Source organism: Neovison vison, chromosome 3 (assembly GCF_020171115.1).
Source record: "Neovison vison isolate M4711 chromosome 3, ASM_NN_V1, whole genome shotgun sequence".
Taxonomy (NCBI): domain Eukaryota; kingdom Metazoa; phylum Chordata; class Mammalia; order Carnivora; family Mustelidae; genus Neogale; species Neogale vison.
In genome coordinates, this window is record NC_058093.1 from 28,390,991 (window position 1) to 28,409,451 (window position 18,461).

Below are 18,461 nucleotides of genomic sequence, written 5' to 3' on the forward strand. Positions count from 1 at the left end.
CACAGTCTTTTCCTTGTTCTAAAGAGAAGATGACACAGACTCGGAATAGGATCGGCAGAAGGGTCTCAGCACTTCCCCCCAGATTCTAAAGCGGGAACCACAGGGAGACTGAGACCGTCTATTCTCCTTCTCTTCCAGGCAATGGGAAGCCCCCACCCCCGATCGGCATCGGCTCACCTTGGCGTGGAGCTTTGTGATGTCCGGCCTCCGCTCAGAGAGGTTGAAAAGCTGGGAGGAAAAGAAGAGATTGTGAGATAGTGTCCGCTGTCTTCTATCTCTCTGTCTCTTTCTCTCCTCCCCCACTGCACACTGCCCTCGGTGAAAATCCTACCCGTGCAAGAGCTTGCAATGGTGTCCCATCAGACACACACACATACACACACACACACACACTGATCGACAAGAGCTCAACAGGTTCTCAGGGTAAAGAGGGAGAGAGGGAAGTACATAGACACAGCCACTCCCCTCAGGGAGCGGACAGACACCCAGAACTGAAGACAAGAAGGGGACGGATGCAGCCTGTCTCGGGTCCCACATGCCCCCTGCAAGGTGAGTGTCTTCATACACTGAACGGGAGTCCGGGAGGGTTAACTGACAAGTATTTGGCCGTCTCTGGTTTCCACTTCCCACGTCAATGTCAGAACCTCATCACCCGAAAATGCAACAATTGTGCAGCAGGACACCCTCCCTCAGAGGGCGAAAATTGCCCCGAGTGGGCCATCTCTGACCCTCAACACCCCTCTCCCCACAGATGCCCTCCAACACCTCACCATGTCCCACAGGATTCCCCCCCGGTCCCTGGAATTCCCTTTTCCACCTCCAAAGGAGGGGCACAGAATTGCCGTCTTCCTGGGGAGAAAAGAGGGCCCACAGCCTGCTGTGGGTAAGACAGAGGGAGGGCAGCACAGCACAGAGACCCACAGGATACTGGACTCCTGACTGGGAATGATCTTAGAGGGTTACCAGGCCATTCTTGGACCCCACAAGGGCTCACGCTTTAGCACATTAACAACAGGTCCCACCCGAGTGTCCCCAGTCTGCCAGCCCACGCTGAGGCCTTTACATCTAGCAGAGGGCTTAATCCTCTCAACCACCACAAGAGGTGGGTGGTGTAATTAGACCCATTTTACAGATGCACAAACTAAGGTTTTGTGAGGTAAAGTGCATCAGAGCAGAGTCTACATTCAAACCCAGGACTCTTCCAATGTCTGAATCAGAGTCCTCAACAATGCCCACCATGGCGGACGGACAGACCTCTGTGGGTTCAGCAGCATCCCACAAAGATTCACATCCACCTGGAACTTCACAATGTGACCTTATTAGGAAACAGAGCCTTTACTGATGTAAGTACTTAAGGATCTCAAGATGAGGTCATCCTGGATTTAGGGCAGGCCCCGGATCCGATGCCTGGTGTCCTTATAAGATGAGATGAGGAGGCACAGAGAGACCCAGGAAAGAAGGCAGGCCGTGTGTGGACAGAGGCAGAGTGATGGGAGTGACAGAGCTACCAGTCAAGGTCACGGAGGATTGCTGGGAAGCACCAGAGCCCAGGAAGGGGTGTGGCCCTCCCAACATCTTTATCTGGACTTCTAGCTTCCAGAGCTGTGAAAAAATTAATCCTATCATTTATAGACCAGCCAGCTATGGTCATGTGTTATGTGTCAGCCCCAGGAACCGAATATGGCCTCCCATTGCCTGCCTCGGCTCACATCGCATTGAGCCTGCCCCGTCCCGTCTGTGGGTCCAGCCCAACCCCACAGGTGCTTCCCTGTAAAGTGGAACCGAGCCCTCCTCTGGGCCAGATCCCGCAAGCCAGCCCTCTGACATCAGAGAACACCACTGGCCCCCTCATCCACGCCCGTGCCGCACTCCTCCTGGGCCAGGCCCTGCCCCAGTGCCAGCCACATGAGGTCCCACAAGATGCCCGTGCCACAACTCTGCCCTCAGACCTCAGCTCTGTCACTTCCCAACGCTGTCACCTGAGGCAGACCCCCCTACCCCCACTGCGTTCCAGCTCAACCTGATTTCTAGAGCTAGCTCGAAGTTAAATATGTGGACAGCAGTTAGAACAGGGCCCGCCTCAGAGGGAATGCTCGATAACGTGAACTCAGTGCACACACACACGCGCACAGACACACACAGAGGTGTGCATGCACATAGGACTCGGGTCCAGGTGCCGCATTCCAGCTGTGACACACTCCTCCCAGCAAAGTGGGACCAGAGAGTGAGTGGAGATTTGGGCCATAAGCAAGGCACATAAATCACGGGAAGGAGAGGGAGTTGGCCCTAGGGGACACCTAAAGCAAGGGGGAGGCAATTAGAAAGGACGGGGGCACCGGGCCCCTCCTCACCAGGTAGCTGCCGCCATGCTTGGACTTGAGCATCTGGGCCACCTCTCGGAGGTTGCTCCGGAAGTTCTCCTCATTGGCCGTGCTGGGGAAGGAGACGGCGATGATCCTCTCGGTGACGTACACTAGGTCCAGCTCACAGCTGTCCTCCATGGCTCGGCTCACGCTCATGTTTCTGGAGAGACGGGGCAAAAAAGGGTCCAGGTCGGGACCAAGCTCCGCAGGGCAAGGTGTAGCCCCTGCACACCACGTGGGGCCCCCAATTCCATCCCAGGAGACTTAGATCTCCCCTGACCCAGAGCCAAGCCTGGGGCCTCCCCTGGCCAGGCCCATGCAGTCAGCAAGGCCACCCTGGGAGCCTGGGCACACCCGGCCGGGGGCTGGCAGGATCTCGGGCCATTTCTGTCATGACAAGAGTCCTAAGTGCCCATCCACCCTGTCGGCCCTTCCTTCGACCTGTGAACCCAGAGGTCAGGGCCAGGACAGGAGGTAGCCAAGAGTCCAGCCCAGCCTCCCGACACACCGTGGCCACCTGGTCTGGCAGCCATCTCTCGAAGGATCCCAGGACAGATCTTGAAGAGGAAGGAGAGCCTGAGCTGGGTGTTCTCTAGCATCCCAGGGCTGAGTAGCAGGCTGCCCTCCCCTTGCTCCCGAGCTATACAGAGGGTGGGGAGTCTTCTTGGGGGAAAGAGCAGCTCAGGTGACATTCTCACCTGGGCTCCAGGTAAGCCAGACCACAGTGCCCATTCCAGCCCTCCCCGGAGGCAGGCCAGCTCCCGCCCTCTGTTCCTCGGCTGTCCCTCACGTCTGGCAGCTCCCACCACCTGCCTAGGCTATTTCTTGGCAGTGGCCTCTGTGATCTTGAAGGGCCCGGGGAGCAGAGGGCACTGAGTCTTTGCTGCTGCCATGGCAGGTGGTCCCCAGAGACCCCAGCACCATCTGAGCTCTTCAGAGAAGTGGGAAGCCCCAGGCTGGGCTCTGGGTGAGGGGAGGCAGGGCTTCATGTGTTCACAGCTCACAGAGCTTCTCTTCCAGTACGAGGGCCCAGGAAGGGGCAATGAGTCTCGGGACACTGAAATTCCATCCCGAGGCATACCTAAGGCTTCTAGGGGCATCTCACACCTTCCTACCCCCACACTTTTTTACCCTATCCCCAACCCCCTACTGTCTCACTTGCCCTCTCTATCCAATGTGGGCCACACTCATATTTCCTTTTGGGAATCTTCCACTACGGCAGTGTAAAGGAAAGTCTGGGGAAGCATCGAAGAAATGCCAGCAGGATATTTCAAGGGACAGGACAGCACTGGCAGAATCCAGATGTCCACCAGGATCAACTCTGAGTCCAAGTGTGTATATAGGGCTTGGAGCTAGGGGAGCCAAGGGTGATGTATGACATCTCCATGGTAGCAAGGAGAGGAGCCAAGTGGCAGAGGTGCCAGTGGGCTGTGGCAAGGAGCCCAGTTTGAATTTGACCTGTGAGCCCCCACCATCCTTTGTCCCTAAGATAAGGTTCTCACTGCAGCCTTGGGGGGGGGGGGGGGGCGGGGGGCGGAGTCCAAGGCAGAACAGCACCACCGCCTGGACAACTCCAGCATCGCACCCTGCACCCACCCACCCCAAGGTGGTTCTCAGGGCAAGGGAAGAAGGGGATCCTCTAAAAGGCCCCCCTGTCTGTGGGCCACCAGGCCATAACCGGCTGAGGGCTTTAGCTACACATCAGCCCTCTCTGGCTGGGGCTCCATTTCTCCAGGGCCAGATTCTCAGTCATCTCAGGAGCCTCAGGAGTGGAGGGGAGGCAGAAAGGGAAGAGCCTGAGCCAGAAAACCACAGAACCCGGACACAAGGAAAAGAGATTCTGGATCAGCAAGACCCCGAGTCTTCACGCATCCCCTCCCCCAGCCCCTGCCAGCCAGCCAGCCAGCCAGAGAACTTTCCTTTTAGAAATAGCCCTCCAACACCAAAAACCCCTGCCCACAAAAAGGACCTAGACCTAGCACAGGCCTTGACGCCTGCCAGTCCCAAAGGCACACCCAGGTCTTGCCTCTTGGTAGCTGCGTGACCTTTAACAAGTCACCTCACCTCCCTGAGACTCAGTTTCTTCATCTGCGGAATGGAAACAAAACACTTACCTTGCAAGATTGTTGCAAGGACTAGATGAGATCGTGCAGGGACCATAAAGAATCCAGCTCAAGGCCTGGCTTCAAGCTAAAACTCAAAACATGAGCATTTCCAAACGGGCAGCTACTGGCATCCTCTCCCTGTGTCTGGCATGTCTCCCACACCCCCTACCTGTGGCTTTATGACTTCGGTCACAGAAACCCAAAGGCATGACTTGCTGGAAACACCCACAGTGACCTCACTGCGGCACCCCCGCCCCTGGCCCCCCACAAGCCAGGCATACCTGATAGGCTGAGGATGGGGCTGGACGCTCAGGGTGACTCTGGCAGAGCCCTGGGACAGAGAAAAGAGAAGCAGCATTACAGAGGGGCCCGGCAGAGGGCCGGCCATGGGAGCAGTCAGGGCTGTGGACAAACACAGATTCCCTTCTCCTCTCTCTGCCAACATTCCAGCCCAGGCACCCTAACACCTAGGCAACACAGCGACCCAGAGCCAAAAGCCATCAGCGCCATTTCCTCGGGGGTGTACACGCAAGCCCTCAGAGGGCTCAGCTTCCCCCTCCCTGGGGAAGGAAGAAATCCTAAACGCTGAGCACGGTCTGGGCTGGTGCTGTCCGCACGGAGTCCACACTCACAAAGAAACCGTCACTAAGCAGATGGAAACACGGTTCGTCTTGAGTCCCTGGACAGCGTCACAGCAAGTCCGGGGGAAAAAGATGGACCACAAGCCTCAAAGAAGGAACGTCTGGTCCAGCAGCCCTCTGCCTGGCTCTGAGCCTTTGTCGGCGACCGCCATCCCCCCACATTCCTCCCTGCAAGGTGCTGCCGCTGAGCCCTTCAACTAAGAGGTGTGGGTCCAGAGCAGCTGGAGGAGATGTGTACCAGCTGAGGCCAGTGTGAGGCAGCAAATCACACTTTAAGGACCCGCTGCCCATTGTCTGTCACTTCCTCAGCTGCTCCCATCCCCAAGGTGGTTCCCTGGCACAAAATTAGGCAAACGGACCCACACTGGGGTCCCAAACAACCCAGGACAACCCAGTGGCACAGGGAGGAAAGCTCAGGGCTGGGGCCCCCGCAGCACCCCGCCGGGCCATCTTGTGCTGCTTGACGCTCTAAGCTTCCAGAATGTCCCACAGAAAATGAGGCAGTCCTTACCGAGCAGTTTGACGATGAAAAGGAATTAGGCATATGGGTCACTTATGCAGTGTTACTGTTCTTACATCTGACCCAATTAAAGGGTTAGAGATACAACCTCTACAGAAAATCAAGGCCTGCATTGCCTCTGCCGCAAGCTGCCGCCCACCCCAACAGCCACCTCACCTGATGCCCAAAGGCCCAGTTTCTAGCTCCCAGGCCCAGCCAGAGCCCTCAGAGCCCACTGGCATCTTCCAAACCTCCCCGTGCCTCCCAACCTCTCCCAACCTCTAAGCTGCAACCACCTCTTGAAGGACACAGGACCACAGTCTGCCGGGAATAGGAGAAACTGAGGCAGCGACTCACCGCCCCCCCAAGTCCCGGGGAAGTTGACAACTGGCAGAATTCACCCTCGGTCTCTGGGTTTGACGGCGGGGGCCCGGAGCAGAGGAGCGCCTTCCAGCCTCTGCCAGGGCCCTGCGGCACCTACCAGGCAGGGGTGCATGGTAGGCTCGAAGGCCTGCCTCCCGGCTGGGCCTGAAATCAGGGCAGCCCCGCAAACGGGAAGGCTCTACATCCAGCCCCCAGAGAAGGCTGCAACCAGAGCCCCCTCTGTGTGGGCTACAGCTGGCCCACCACTGCTCAGCCTCTGTGACAGCAGCGGGAGGAACAGAGAGCCAAGTGGGACTGTCGGCGTGGGAAGTTTCTGTCTCCACAACCCCCTGGCCCTGACGACTTGGGTTTACATGAGTCTGGCATGGGGGCGCGAGTAGAGGGTGGTAAGGAGGGATCGTGTTTGGTTTTCAAGCCCCAAACCGGGCTGTTACAAGACGACCTACCCGGAGGAACACAAGAGACCCGACACTCCATCTGTCTTGATCTCACTGGTCCCTGATGAGGAGTCGCTGAACCTCCCCAGGCCCCAGGCCCTGCTCCAGGCCCCAGGGATCCCTGCTATAAATAGCCCCTCACGTCTCATCTGCTGCCGACCCACAGCTACGTTTGGGGGACTCAAACACTGGAAGCCGCAGCAGTAGCTGAGGCTCAAGGTGTGGCTTGGGCCACAGGTCCCTCCCCACGGAGCTGTGGGGAGACAATGCGATATTGAGACTGGCTTGGCGAGGGGACTGGGGAGCCAAGGGGTGCCAGGAGCCTACCGGGACCCGGGCTGAAGAGGAAGAATGGGGCAGGAGAGCTGGATCCCGTTTCTCCACCCCCCCCTTCCCAACGTTACAACACTCCACATTCCTCAGCTTCCCCACCCCAAAAAAGTCAGGAAAGATAAATAAAAACTTGGCCCCAACAGAGTCTGGCCATGCCGCTCCAGAGGTGATAAGACAAAGTCCAAGCCGCTGCGCTCCCCCAGGCTGGCCAGGGCAGGAGAGGCAGGGGAGGGATCTGCCGTGGGCCATGACCCCACCAGATGACAGGGATGGGAACAGCTGGATGGTCATCCCCTGTTGAATCACTGGGCTGTCCTCTCACTGAAGGGGCTTCCTGTTTTCTGCAGAGTTTGGGGACATGTGACGCTTGCTGGCAGAAAGCAGACAGAGACGGGTGACAAGTCTGAGTCCAGTGGACGTGGAGACTCACACGCCATTGCAGGGCTAGGGGGTGCGAGCCAGCACGGCCTAATGCTCCAAAACGCACAGGTGACCTCACACCGGTAGCCAGAGACGGGCCCCCCACTGCTGCATGCCTCCCCATGCAGGCTCTTTCTGGGAGGCTGGGAGTGAGTGGGACACACAGGTCATCTCTGCTACCCATCACAGTGCTTGAGCCCTTCTCCTGAGAGCCCTCACTGGGTGCCACCCACTGTGTGCCCGGCCACATACGAGGCACATACGGGGACCAGGTGAAGTCCCTGACCTCAGAGAACTTCTCTTCCATGAAGGAAGACACTCTTATGAACCAACCCATCTGTAAAATGGGTACAGCCCAGCGCTCATGGGGTTTCACGAGATCTACCTGTTCCACCTAAAGCTTCCAAGGAAAACTACCAGACGGCTTTACAAAGAGTCCTACAAAGATTTTATTTTAAAAAGAAAAGTAAATTCTCTGTCCTCCGGTAATCTCATTCTTCTCCTGTCTGGGGCTGTCCGAACCCTTTGGCCCCCCAGGCGTCCACTTCCTCCCAGCCCCTCCCAAGACCAAGATCAATAAGACAACTTCAATTCAACTCCCTAGGCACCAAGAACTCTCTCCCTGTAAAGACCCAGATCATGGTCGCTGTCTCACGGAGAGAACAGCATGAAAGGAAACTCCACCCCACCGCCCCCTACCCCTGCCAAAATAGTGGTCTTGCTTCTCTTACTCTCCGGAAGTTCCTCCTGGTGTCTCACCCCCACCCCTCCTCCTGCAGATCCAACCAACTCTTTTTGCCTCGGTCCTCCTTGCCGACCACCACTCAGACACTCCTGAGCAGCTCAAGGTCTGCGGCCCTAGGTTCCAATCCTGCCTTCTCCACCGTACAGCAAGGAGCGGGAACCTCGGGACTTGGGTGCGGTCGGTTTAGAGCAAAATCAACGTGTGGGAAGAGTCCCGCCTGCCTTTGAGGTCCACAGACCATACACAACAGCTCAGGACCAAAAGAAAAGGCGTTTCCTGAGCCCCAGTCCCTAGGGGGCCCAGTTGGGAGGAGGGTCTTTATGAAACACCAGGGGCCATGTCAGGCAGCCAGAAACTGGTGCCCAATCTATGTCAGGGGCCCATCCCCATTCCTACCTTTCCTCTGGGGGCTGTGGCCACCCCCTCCACCCCCGCCAGCCCCTCCAGCCACACCCCTTCCTCTCTCCTTCCTGCCCACCAGCCTGGATTTTTCCAAAACAAAGTGCGACACAGCACACTGTCCACAAACCTCTCTAACACACCAGCCCTGCTAGAGGAAAACAGCCATTCCCGCCTGTGAGTCCTGGGCCATGGGCCAGAGCCAGGAAAACAGCTCAACAAACAGGCACACAAGCATGCCAGGAGGCCCAGGGTTGCAACGGCTCAGCCTCTGAAACCGGTCTCCTCACACGGGCCAGACTGCAGGGGGGCCCCAGGCTGGGGGGGTGTGGACTAATGACCCCAGGAGCAACCCAACCTGGGACAGGTGTCTGGGAACTTCAAAAGTGAGGTCTTGCCTCCTTTGCAGTACACAGGCCATTCTAGAATCTGCTCCCTTCACTAGACTGGCTAAACTAAGATTCATGTTGTCCCCCACCCCACATCCAGACAGGACACAACCCTTACCCACCGTGGCACGCCCAGACACACACACACCCTCATCCCAAATCAACAAAATTTTCTTCTTAAAATAACATCCTGTCCCAAATAAAGGGCCACTTCTTTCTTCCCCAGGTCCAAGGTCATACCCACCATGGCGTCAAAAAGTCCTTCATGATGTCTAACTTCTCTCTCTCTTGCTATAGCTTTCCCTGACCAGCTACGTCTGGCCCAGGCTGGAGTTGTGGGAAACAGCAGCATTAGGACTTGGCTTTTAAATGTGCTCAGACTACTGTAAAAGGTTTGGTTCACACAGCATCCCCGGGTCAAGGGTTTGGAGAGCCGGTAACACCAGATCCAAGCAGCAGACCCAGAAAGGGATGCAGAAGGCCCTCACCAAGTCACTGAGCCCTTTCAAGTCTCTGTTTTCCCATCTAACAACTAAGACCAGAGCATGTGCCATTGGGGGGTAGGGGGCAGGAGGGATAAATAAATACATAAATAAAAACCCAGTCCACCTCCTGGCCCTTAGTCAAAAGAATAGTAGTAAGAATGGCTAATATTTATTGAGCACATATTATATGTTCTATGTGCATTAAGTTTGTTCGTCCTCAGTAGCAGGTATACACAAAAATTAATTTCTGACCCACACCCCAGCCCCAGAAATATCACAGACTTGGACCAGAGTCCCTCCCGACACTTGCACTCTGAGCCCAGGGGACCCATGCATACCTTGAACAGAGCTTTCCCCACTAATTTAGGAGGCATGCTCCCACTCCGGACAGGCTATGCAGCTGGGGAACGCCTTGGCCTCGCAGGGCGGGCCCCAGGGCAATGCGACAGTGGCAGGCTCCCCACAGAAGTGTGGCTGCCTACGGGAGCTGTCTCCTGCGGCCCCAGCACCTCCCTCCGGGGCCCTCCCCACCATGGGTCAGGCAGCTGTCAGATGATAGGGCCTCATGCCATCAACAGCTCCCCCGGTGCCAACCGCCAAAACCACTCCCTGTTCCTCTGCAGAGCAGGGCGGGCAAGGATGGAGAGGCCAACAGAGGGGCAAACTGTCAGAGGAGGGTGGGGAAGAAAGAGGAAGGCCCAGCGCTGGGAGGTGTCTCCCCCAGGGATGTGAGGACAAGCCCAGACACAAGCATTGCTCAAAGCAGGGTCCTGAGAGAGCCCCTTCTGCCCTTCCCTGGGGTCTTTCCATTGTAGGAATATGCCCCTTGACCTCTACCAAAAATGCATGGCAAGAGGAGCCCAGAGGGCTCAGCTGGCTTGGCCCACCTTCCAGGCTGCTCCTGAATCGATGGCATTGAAATCACACAGAAGACTCTGACATTTTCAAAGGCTCCATTCTCCCAAGAAGCCAAGCCTGCAATACCCCAAGGTCTGATGACCCTGAGAGCCCACAAGTCCTTCTGCACCTTGGCCCTTAGTCCTTTTGCCCATTTCCCTTGGTCTTATCTTGGTGACTGCTCACCACCATGCCAGGCCTCCAAGAGCCCTCCCTCTCTGCCTTCCCCGCCACCCACCCTGCAGCACAGAGGTCTGGCAAAGCAGTGGGCAAATGAGCTCCAGAGCCAGCCGAGCTGGAGGCCAAAGCCAGACGGAGGCCCAGTGCAGAAGTACATGGGCCTGTTCACCATCCCAGCCCCTCCTCCCCTGCTTGGCCACAGAGCTATGTGACTCCAGCCTGCCCTTCTGGAAAGGAGGCAAGGGATGTTCCACCAAATGGGACAGGTACAGGACATTCTCCCCTTCCCCATCCCCACACTTACGTCTTCCTCAAGGCTTTTCCGTGTGTTTCCACCCCGGAAAGCTCCTTCTCCCTGGAGACAGCAAAAAGGCAATCAGAGCAAGGAGTCAAGGAAAGTATTCAAAAGGCACCCTGGTTTCTGACCTCCTGGGTCTGGCAGGGGTGGGAGGGTGAGGGGGCTGGCAGAAGGGCCTCGGAGGAACTTAGCTGTTTCTTTAGCATTTTTTAAAAAGATTTTATTTATTTGTCAGAGAGAGACACAGTAAGAGAGGGAACTCAAGCGGGGGCAGTGGGAGAGGGAGAAGCAGGCTTCCTACTGAGCAGGGAGCCTGATGTGGGACTCGATCCCAGGACCCTGGGATCGAGACCTAAGCGGAAAGCAGACACTTAAGGACTGAGTCACCCAGGTGCCCCTGTTTAGCATTTCTTTGTCCACTAAAAGCCCCTCAGAGCTAACCAACCCTCTCGCCTGTGTCTCCCGACCACTTTTCCGGGAGATCTTCCTGTTCCCATTCTGCACGTGAGAACACTGAGGCACACACAAGCCCAGGACTTGCCAACAGTCGCACAATTAGAAGCTTGACAGAGGCAGGATCTGAACGCAAGCCCTCTGACCGGAAGCCCACTACTGGGCCCGGGCCAAGGCCAGGAGATGTCCCTTGGCTGCCAACCTCAGCTTCTCCACTGCAGGACCCGCCCTCTCTCTTCCCTTCCTCCTCCACACAGCCTGGAGGAAACGGGGAAACTGCCTGTCTTTCTGCTAAGTCAGAAAGATCTGTTTGGAAACATCTGCCCGGCTTTCTCGCACTATGCATATTTAATAAAGAAACCCACATTAAACCACGGGCCTCTCCCACCTGCCTACTTCCCTAGCAATCCATTTCCGAACACACAAGTGAGGTCACGTGCCTGGCTCCCAACGTGACCCACATCCCCATCACTCTCCCCCAAGTTCCTCAAATCGACTCCAAAGGGTATCCCCAGACATCTGTGTTCACCTTCCCCCCATATCGCCCTTCTGCCTTTGGGCCTCCCCACGTTGGCCCAGGGTGCTCCCCACCACCCAGCCCACCTGCTGTCACTCACCGTGTCGGCTACATTCTTCGGGGCGCTCTCAGTGTTGATGGGCTGTGAACACAGGGAGAAACCAGTGTGAGGCCTCAGGGCGAAGAGCCATGGAGTGGCTCTCTCCCCAGGGCTGGTGGCCGCATGGGCGGAATGCCTCCTGAAGCCGGCCCCATGGCTTCAGCCCAAGGCTCAGATTTAACCTGGCTCACCCCAAGCTTGGGAGGCAGTTGGGAAAAAGAAAAAACAATCTTACTGGTACTAGAACCACCCAGCTTGGCAAACCTCACCAAGGCCTCTGACTCAGTGCTGACCCCTCAAAGAGGAACCCAGAGCAGGTAAGTCACACCTGTACCTCTGGGCCAGACACCTTCACCCACACCGGCTCATTTATTCACGACAAGAACCCAGGGGGGGTAGGTCCCACGAGCTTCCCTGAGCCCCACTTCACAGAAGAGGAGGTTAAAGGAGTGGTAAAGTCATCGACTACTCCTGGCAACAATAGGATTTATACCCCATCCTGGGACTTCAGGCTCTTGGTGTAAAATCACCACAGCCCAGGAAAGGGCCTGCCAGAGTCTTAACTTCTGTGGGCTTCCAAGGCCCCCCACCATAAGCCCTGGCCACTCGCAGACCCCAGTGCCCCAGAGCTTGGCCCCATCCAGACCTGTCCCCTACATCCTCTTGCTTATTCGCCATCCGGCCCTTTGCTTATGGGACGGCTCCCCTGCCCATGCTCTTTTCCGACGAATTGCCGTCTCCCCCACAAGGCCATTCCTGGACACCCAGCAAGAGGGACTTCCTCCCATCTTGGGACTCCAGTAAGCCTGCCCTCTGGGCGACGTATCTGGTCCTTAGGGTACAAATACTCTCATCACGGCAATACGTCTCATTCCCCAATACGGTTTGGTGAGTCTTATCCCACCTGCCTAAACAGATTCAAAGCAGCACTGTAGGAAGTTCCACGGTCATGTCCCTCACGCCAGGGACTGGGATGGATGTGTAGAGGCCACCAATAACCCCTGTGGACTGAGCCTATCCCACGAGCCAGTGCCACCCCTTCCCAGCCAGGACCAAGAGACATGCTTTCTACTAATGGCATCCTGAGAAGCGGGCTCCTGGGACTCTCCCGTAATGGGAGAGAAACTTCCCACTCCAGGTCCACTTCGTGCCTCCAGTCTCTAGGGCTCCATTACCAACCCAGTGAAGTGGTTCCAGGGTCTCCTGAGTCACACAGAAGGACAAGAGCTTGACCGTGAAGATGAGGAAGCAAAGCCTTTGCCAAGATGAACAGGGACCAGCTCAGGAGCCGGTGACTCAGAGTAGAAATGCCCACCCTAACCCCATTCCTGGTGAGCCCCTCACCCCTGAAGAAGACAGGGTAATGGACAGAAGGGCCTCTGAAAGGCTTTGCCATCAGGGAGGACAGCAGGGCCAAGATGGGCATGGAGGAAAAGAGCCAATGGAGGTCAAGGTAGCAGTACTCTTTCAGGAAATAGCCTGGACTCCTTTCCCCCTAAAGCCTGGAGGATGGAGAGCTGAGGTCAAAACTTCTTTCCAAGACAGCTTAGATAGTGGAGGGAAGACAAGACCCGCGAACAGAGCAGGAGGTGGGAAGGCAAGTCAGTGGGGCCCTCCCAACCCCCAGGTCAGCCCACCTGGAGCCTGAGGATGGCTCCGGAGAGGAAAATATGCCACGTTCCACCCTCTTCCAGCCCAACCCCAGTCCTCCCCCAAACCCCTCCTAGCCCCCACTCCTGAGTCACAGGCCACCAGGCAGGGACATCTGACCCAGGCTCAGCTCTAGGAGCTGCCTGCTAATCAGGGCCAGGTTCTCCCCTCAGCCTCCAAAAACCACCAGCCCCAACCAGAGGCGTCCTCAGCAGCGCCGCTAGCCCCCCGCCCCCCGTCCCAGACCCCCCACCTCTCCCTTCTGGTTCAAGGCTCTACAGCGCTCCAGCAGAGACCATGACAAGGCAGGAAAGCCAAACGTGTCTTCTCTGGGCAGCTCTGGCCTCCAGGTGAGGAGGAGAACCAGGAGAGCAGATCCCAGGGGCCTTCTACATGCAGATTCTACCCCATAGGACTGTGATTTGAATCCAGATCTCTCAACCCCAAACCCCTCACTCACCAGCCTGCCTAGATGGGGGCGGTCAGAAAGGACAGAAATGGGGTGGGAGGGAGAAGGCAGAGACAAAGCACTGCCCCAGGCCCACGACAGGCCCTGAAGAGCCTCTCATCCTGCTCTGGGTGAAGCCTCCTAAGAGGCCCAGACTCTGGGCAGAACAGAACGTGAGCCAGCAGCCCCGAACAGCCCTCAGAATCACCTGGAGGGCTGTGGACACACAGGGAACGGGCCCTGCCTGGAGGGTCTAACCTAGTGGGACCTAAGAACGTGCCTTTCTCAAAGGTTTCCAGACCTGGGAATGACACTTAGAAAACCACGGGTCTAAACGAACAGCGTTAGCCGTAACGTCCGGGGCCAAGTCCTGACTCGCTCCGATTCCTGTCCCGTGTGACCTCGGGCAGGTCACTTTGTCCTCGGGGCCCCTCACCAGGCCTGCAGGGTGCTGTTTTGTGAGCACCAAATGGGACGGAACACATGAAGCGCTTAGAGCGGGGCCTGTCCTTAGGAAGCTCTCATTAATGTCAGCTGTCATTTCTCACCCACACCCTGCTACACGCTCCGGAGGCCCAGGCTGCCCCACCTTGACCCTCCTGCTCTGTTCGCCCCTCCCCAGTCTGGCAGACACAAACCAGGGAGACGGGAGCCAATATTAGAAAACACAGGCCTCAGCCCAGCTGGAGAAACTTCCCTCCCAGCCAGCAGCCTTTGAACAGCAGCCCCCCTGCCCTCACCCCTTCCCCAGGCCAGCCCACAGATGCCTGCAACTTACTGGTCAAGGTGCTCCCTGGGAAGGCAAACATTTCCAAAAGCCCGTCCAGAGTGACACGCCCCCATGTTCCCCCCCCCCCCGCCGGCAGCATTTGCAGACAGGGCCCAGCGTGCTGGCCGAGCTCCCCACCCCTCTCCTCCGGCCCAGTCCTCCCAGGATGGATGCCCTCCCTGCTTCCCTGCTTCCCTGCTTCCCAGCCACCGCCAGCTCTGAGGCTACTGGGAATGAAAAGGGCAAGAGGCAGGTTGCATGAGGGCAGGCTCTCCCCTGACGCTGCCCCCATCCCGCCCCAGGCCCCCGGCGATACTGTAGGGAAGCTTCCAGAACACCCGAGCTGTAGGTCCAAAGCCAGAGCCAATGGTCCGAGAGCCCCCCTCGGCCTGGGCTGTTACCCACCTTGGACACACCCACGCAAACATGTCCTTTGTCCCCGTGGCACAGTTTATTTTTCTCCTTAGAACTCCTCACTCTCTGGCACACGATGTATTTTGCTTCCTGATCTCACTTAGGGTCTTCCTTCCCTGCTAGCACGTAAGTGCCCACAGCCTCCAGAGCCTGGGACTCAGCCTCGCACACTGTAGGCCCTCAGCAAATACCAGCTGAGTGAGCCGACCAGGAGAGCCCCTCATTCTCTTCCCCAACCCCCTGACCTTGCTCACCGCTGACGACGCAGCACCCCCGGCCCTTCGGGAGCAAAGATCTCTAAGTTCCATCTTTGCTTGGATCTGGGCCAGGACACAGCCCATCCTTGCATACCACTCCTCAGAACACCGGCTCTGCGAAGAGCCATCTCCTCCCTCCCTGTTTCACAGATGCGGAAACTGAGGTACAGAGAGGCATGACGCCCCACCTCTCACAGTGGAGTCTGTGGCCAGACTGGGGTTGGCACCCAGGTAAAGCAGAGCCCCCTGCTGAGCTCACCTTCTGCCTCTCACCTCCATGCCTAGTCTGCTGGCCCAGTTAGCAGAACGCCTCCCTGCAGGCTCTCCGCTTCCTTCCCTCTTAGGCTTGGCTGCAGAAGGATATGGCGCATGGAACCCAGACAGAGACAGCACCCCCACATCTAGCCCAGGACACCTAAGCCCAGGACAAAGTCTTTGGCTTTTTTTTTTTAAGATTTTATGTACTTATTTGTGAGACAGCAAGAGGGAGAAAGCCAAGGAGAAGGCAGAGGGAGAGGGAGAAGCAGACTCCCCACAGAGCAGGGAGCCAGAGATGAGGCTCGATCCCAGGACCCTGAGACCATGACCTGAGCTGAAGTCAGACTCTTACTCAACTGAGCCACCCAGGCATCCCGACAAAACCTCATTCTTCAGGACCCCAGGCCTTCCAAAGCTGAGGGCAGCCAACGCACAGCCCCACCAGGGGTCTTCCAGAATACTCTTGGCCCCCAGGCAGGACAACTCCAAGCAGGAGGCAGGGTTTGGACCTGGTGTCCCTTGATGGCCACACCTTGTGCTTCCCAGTTCACTCTGCTCTAGGGTCTCAAAACCAGGGACTGGGGTGAGGAGCTTCAGGCAGGAAAGTTCAGGAGGCGTTCACTCTCAGCTTGCTGGACGTGCACCCACACAACGCTGACAGCCAGGCCCCCTCAAGTGCCCCACCCTGCGTGCCTCCCCTGCCTGGCCTCTTCCTGCCCAGCTTTGGGAATGGGGGGGGGTACCTTTTCATAACAGCAATGTGCTAACAATCACTGTTCCCAAAGTGCTAATGATCTAGGTACAATACCAAGTTCTTTACTTCCATGATCATAGGTCCTCGGAACCGCCCCGGGGAAGTAAGCATGACCCCACTTTGCAGCTGAGATGAAAGGCCCAAGAGGTTCAGTAACTTGCCCAACATTGCACAGCTGGTCTTTGACCTGGCCTCCCTCCATACTGGGTTCGTTCTCCTCTCCCTGACGAAGACCCTCACTCACTAAAAGTTCCTCTTGGTCAACAGCCCTCCCATCAGAGCAAGCTCTCTGTGACTTAGAGTGGAATCTTCTCGGGTCCTCGGGAGGAAGAGACTCCTTCAGCCCACTGCCATAGGAAGAGGAGGAAATGGACGGCAGTAGGAGACACTGAGATCAGACATCAGCGAGAACTTCCTGAATGTGAGGGGTTGTGAACCACAGGGCGGATAAGGGAAACTGCACATCCTTTGCTTAAGTTTTTTTTTTTTTTTTTTTTTTCCAAAAAAAGACATGCACGCCCCCTCCATGCATGCATACCCACCCCTAACCGTGTGGGCTTAAGGGGCTGGGTGGCTGGGAAGATGCCCAGAGGTTCATGCATATGACACGTTGGTGGCCTTCAGGGAGGGTGGGCTGGGAAAAAATGTATCTGTGGGCTGCTGTTGTGGAGGACGGAAAAGGCAAGGGCCATGGCGGGGGGAGGGGTAGATGCCCAAGCCCAGGCTAGGGGGAGGGGTCTGGCGCAGAATGCAGACTCAGCCTCCGGAGGAACATTCTGTCCAGAAATTCCTCACACCCTCCTCCCTTCCACCCCTCCCGCCCTCCCCAATCTTGCCCCCTGGGAGGCCTGGAATCCAGGCAGTTTTTCAGGCCAAAAAAGACCCCATGACATCACATCTCCTGCCAAGGCAACCCACTGTGAGCTCACAGGCTGCGCTGCCCGTCAGGATGGGAAGGGAGCCAGTGGGAGCCAGCAGGTAGGGCTGTGGGGGGCTGGAGCGTCCTCAGCCTGGGGACCCACAGCAGGTTATCCGAGGCTCACTTGCTCCACAAATAGAACCCTAAGCAGATGAAGGGAGGGGCTGGAAGCAAAAGGGAAGAGCAGGGATGCACCATTTACTGGGCACTTAGAGGGGGCATGGCAAGGCTGGCACCTGACAGACCCCCCCAGTCCGCCCAGCGGGAGCGGGACCACAAGGATAAAACATCCCAACATCCCGCAGGAGCTGGGGCCTCTCAGGGAGCTCTTTGAACCCCTTTGAGCAGATGCAGAAACCAAGTGTCCAGGTCTGCACCTCCAAGCATGTGTCTGCCCCCTGCTTACCACCCACCCCCTGCCCCGTATTAATTACCACCATCCTGGGAAAGGAGGGAGCTCCTGGGGGTGGGCATCGGCACTGAGGGCAGGGGGCTGGAGAGAGGGTGCAGAACTGGTAGGGCTAGGCCCTTCCAGGCTGGGAAGGAGGCCGATGGCCTGGTTCCCCATGAAGTCCCTTCAGGGGCTCCATCCTCTCCTGCGCAGGCCTAGGCCACCAGAGAAAAAGAACAGGCAGGGTGTGATGGAATGAAATGTGATGCCTGATTTTCCCTGCCTCCCCCCCAGGGAGGGGCCTGGGCAAGCCCACTCCTGTCCTCAGACCGGCCCCAGCTCACCCGGAGGGACCCGGTCCAGGGTTCCTGGCAGAGAGAGGGCAACGGCAGGGGCGGCATGCGCTCACTTGGCCAGGTCACGGGGGAGTACTCCTCGACCCCTCTTTCCCCGCATCGGATGCTGTTTTCCCCTCAGCCAGGGCACTGGGGGTCCAGGCGTCCCCAGGCCCTTCCTCTGTGCCCCTCTGGCCACCGTTGGCCATGTTCTCTCTCTACTCCAGCTGAGCCCCCGTGCCCAGCACTCCTCCCACAGCCCCTCACCACCGAGCCACACCCCACAGCTGGCAGCAGACTCTCACATCCTGCTCTGGGTCGCTTCCCCACTCAAGGACCCATCCTGGCCCTACTGCTTGGCTCATCAAGTTCAAGTTCCCCTGCCTGGCTTGCGGCCTCCTCCCTTATCTGGCCCTTCCCCACACATGCCATGTTTGCTGTTTCCATTCCTGCACTCGTCCATTCCACCAGCACGCCCAGCCAGGGCCACCAACCAAAATGACACAGAACTCCCTGGCCCCCACTAGCCCCCCAGCAAGGGCAGACTGGCCAAAAATATTTACCCTGAATTTGCCCCGGCTCCCAACAGGCTCAGTAACTCATACCAGGGCCCTGCCCCCT

At 57.4% G+C, this 18,461-nt stretch overlaps 1 protein-coding gene across 4 annotated transcripts in view; it reads right to left on the bottom strand.

The window, feature by feature from the left end:
- The window catches only part of TNS1 (tensin 1), a 179,771-nt gene that overhangs the window by 85,615 nt on the left and 75,695 nt on the right, over positions 1-18,461 (bottom strand). For 2 of the 4 annotated variants that reach the window (XM_044241576.1, XM_044241575.1), the window contains exons 4-8: positions 11,646-11,687; positions 10,582-10,632; positions 4,750-4,799; positions 2,352-2,523; positions 178-228 (exon numbers count right to left, since the gene is read on the bottom strand). In XM_044241576.1, the coding sequence (XP_044097511.1) occupies positions 178-228; positions 2,352-2,519 (219 nt within the window). In that variant the 5' untranslated portion in view covers positions 2,520-2,523; positions 4,750-4,799; positions 10,582-10,632; positions 11,646-11,687. Of the gene's footprint in view, positions 1-177; positions 229-2,351; positions 2,524-4,477; positions 4,541-4,749; positions 4,800-5,965; positions 6,042-10,581; positions 10,633-11,645; positions 11,688-18,461 lie in introns of those variants that run through there. The other 2 variants (XM_044241578.1, XM_044241577.1) reach the window with 2 other exon arrangements.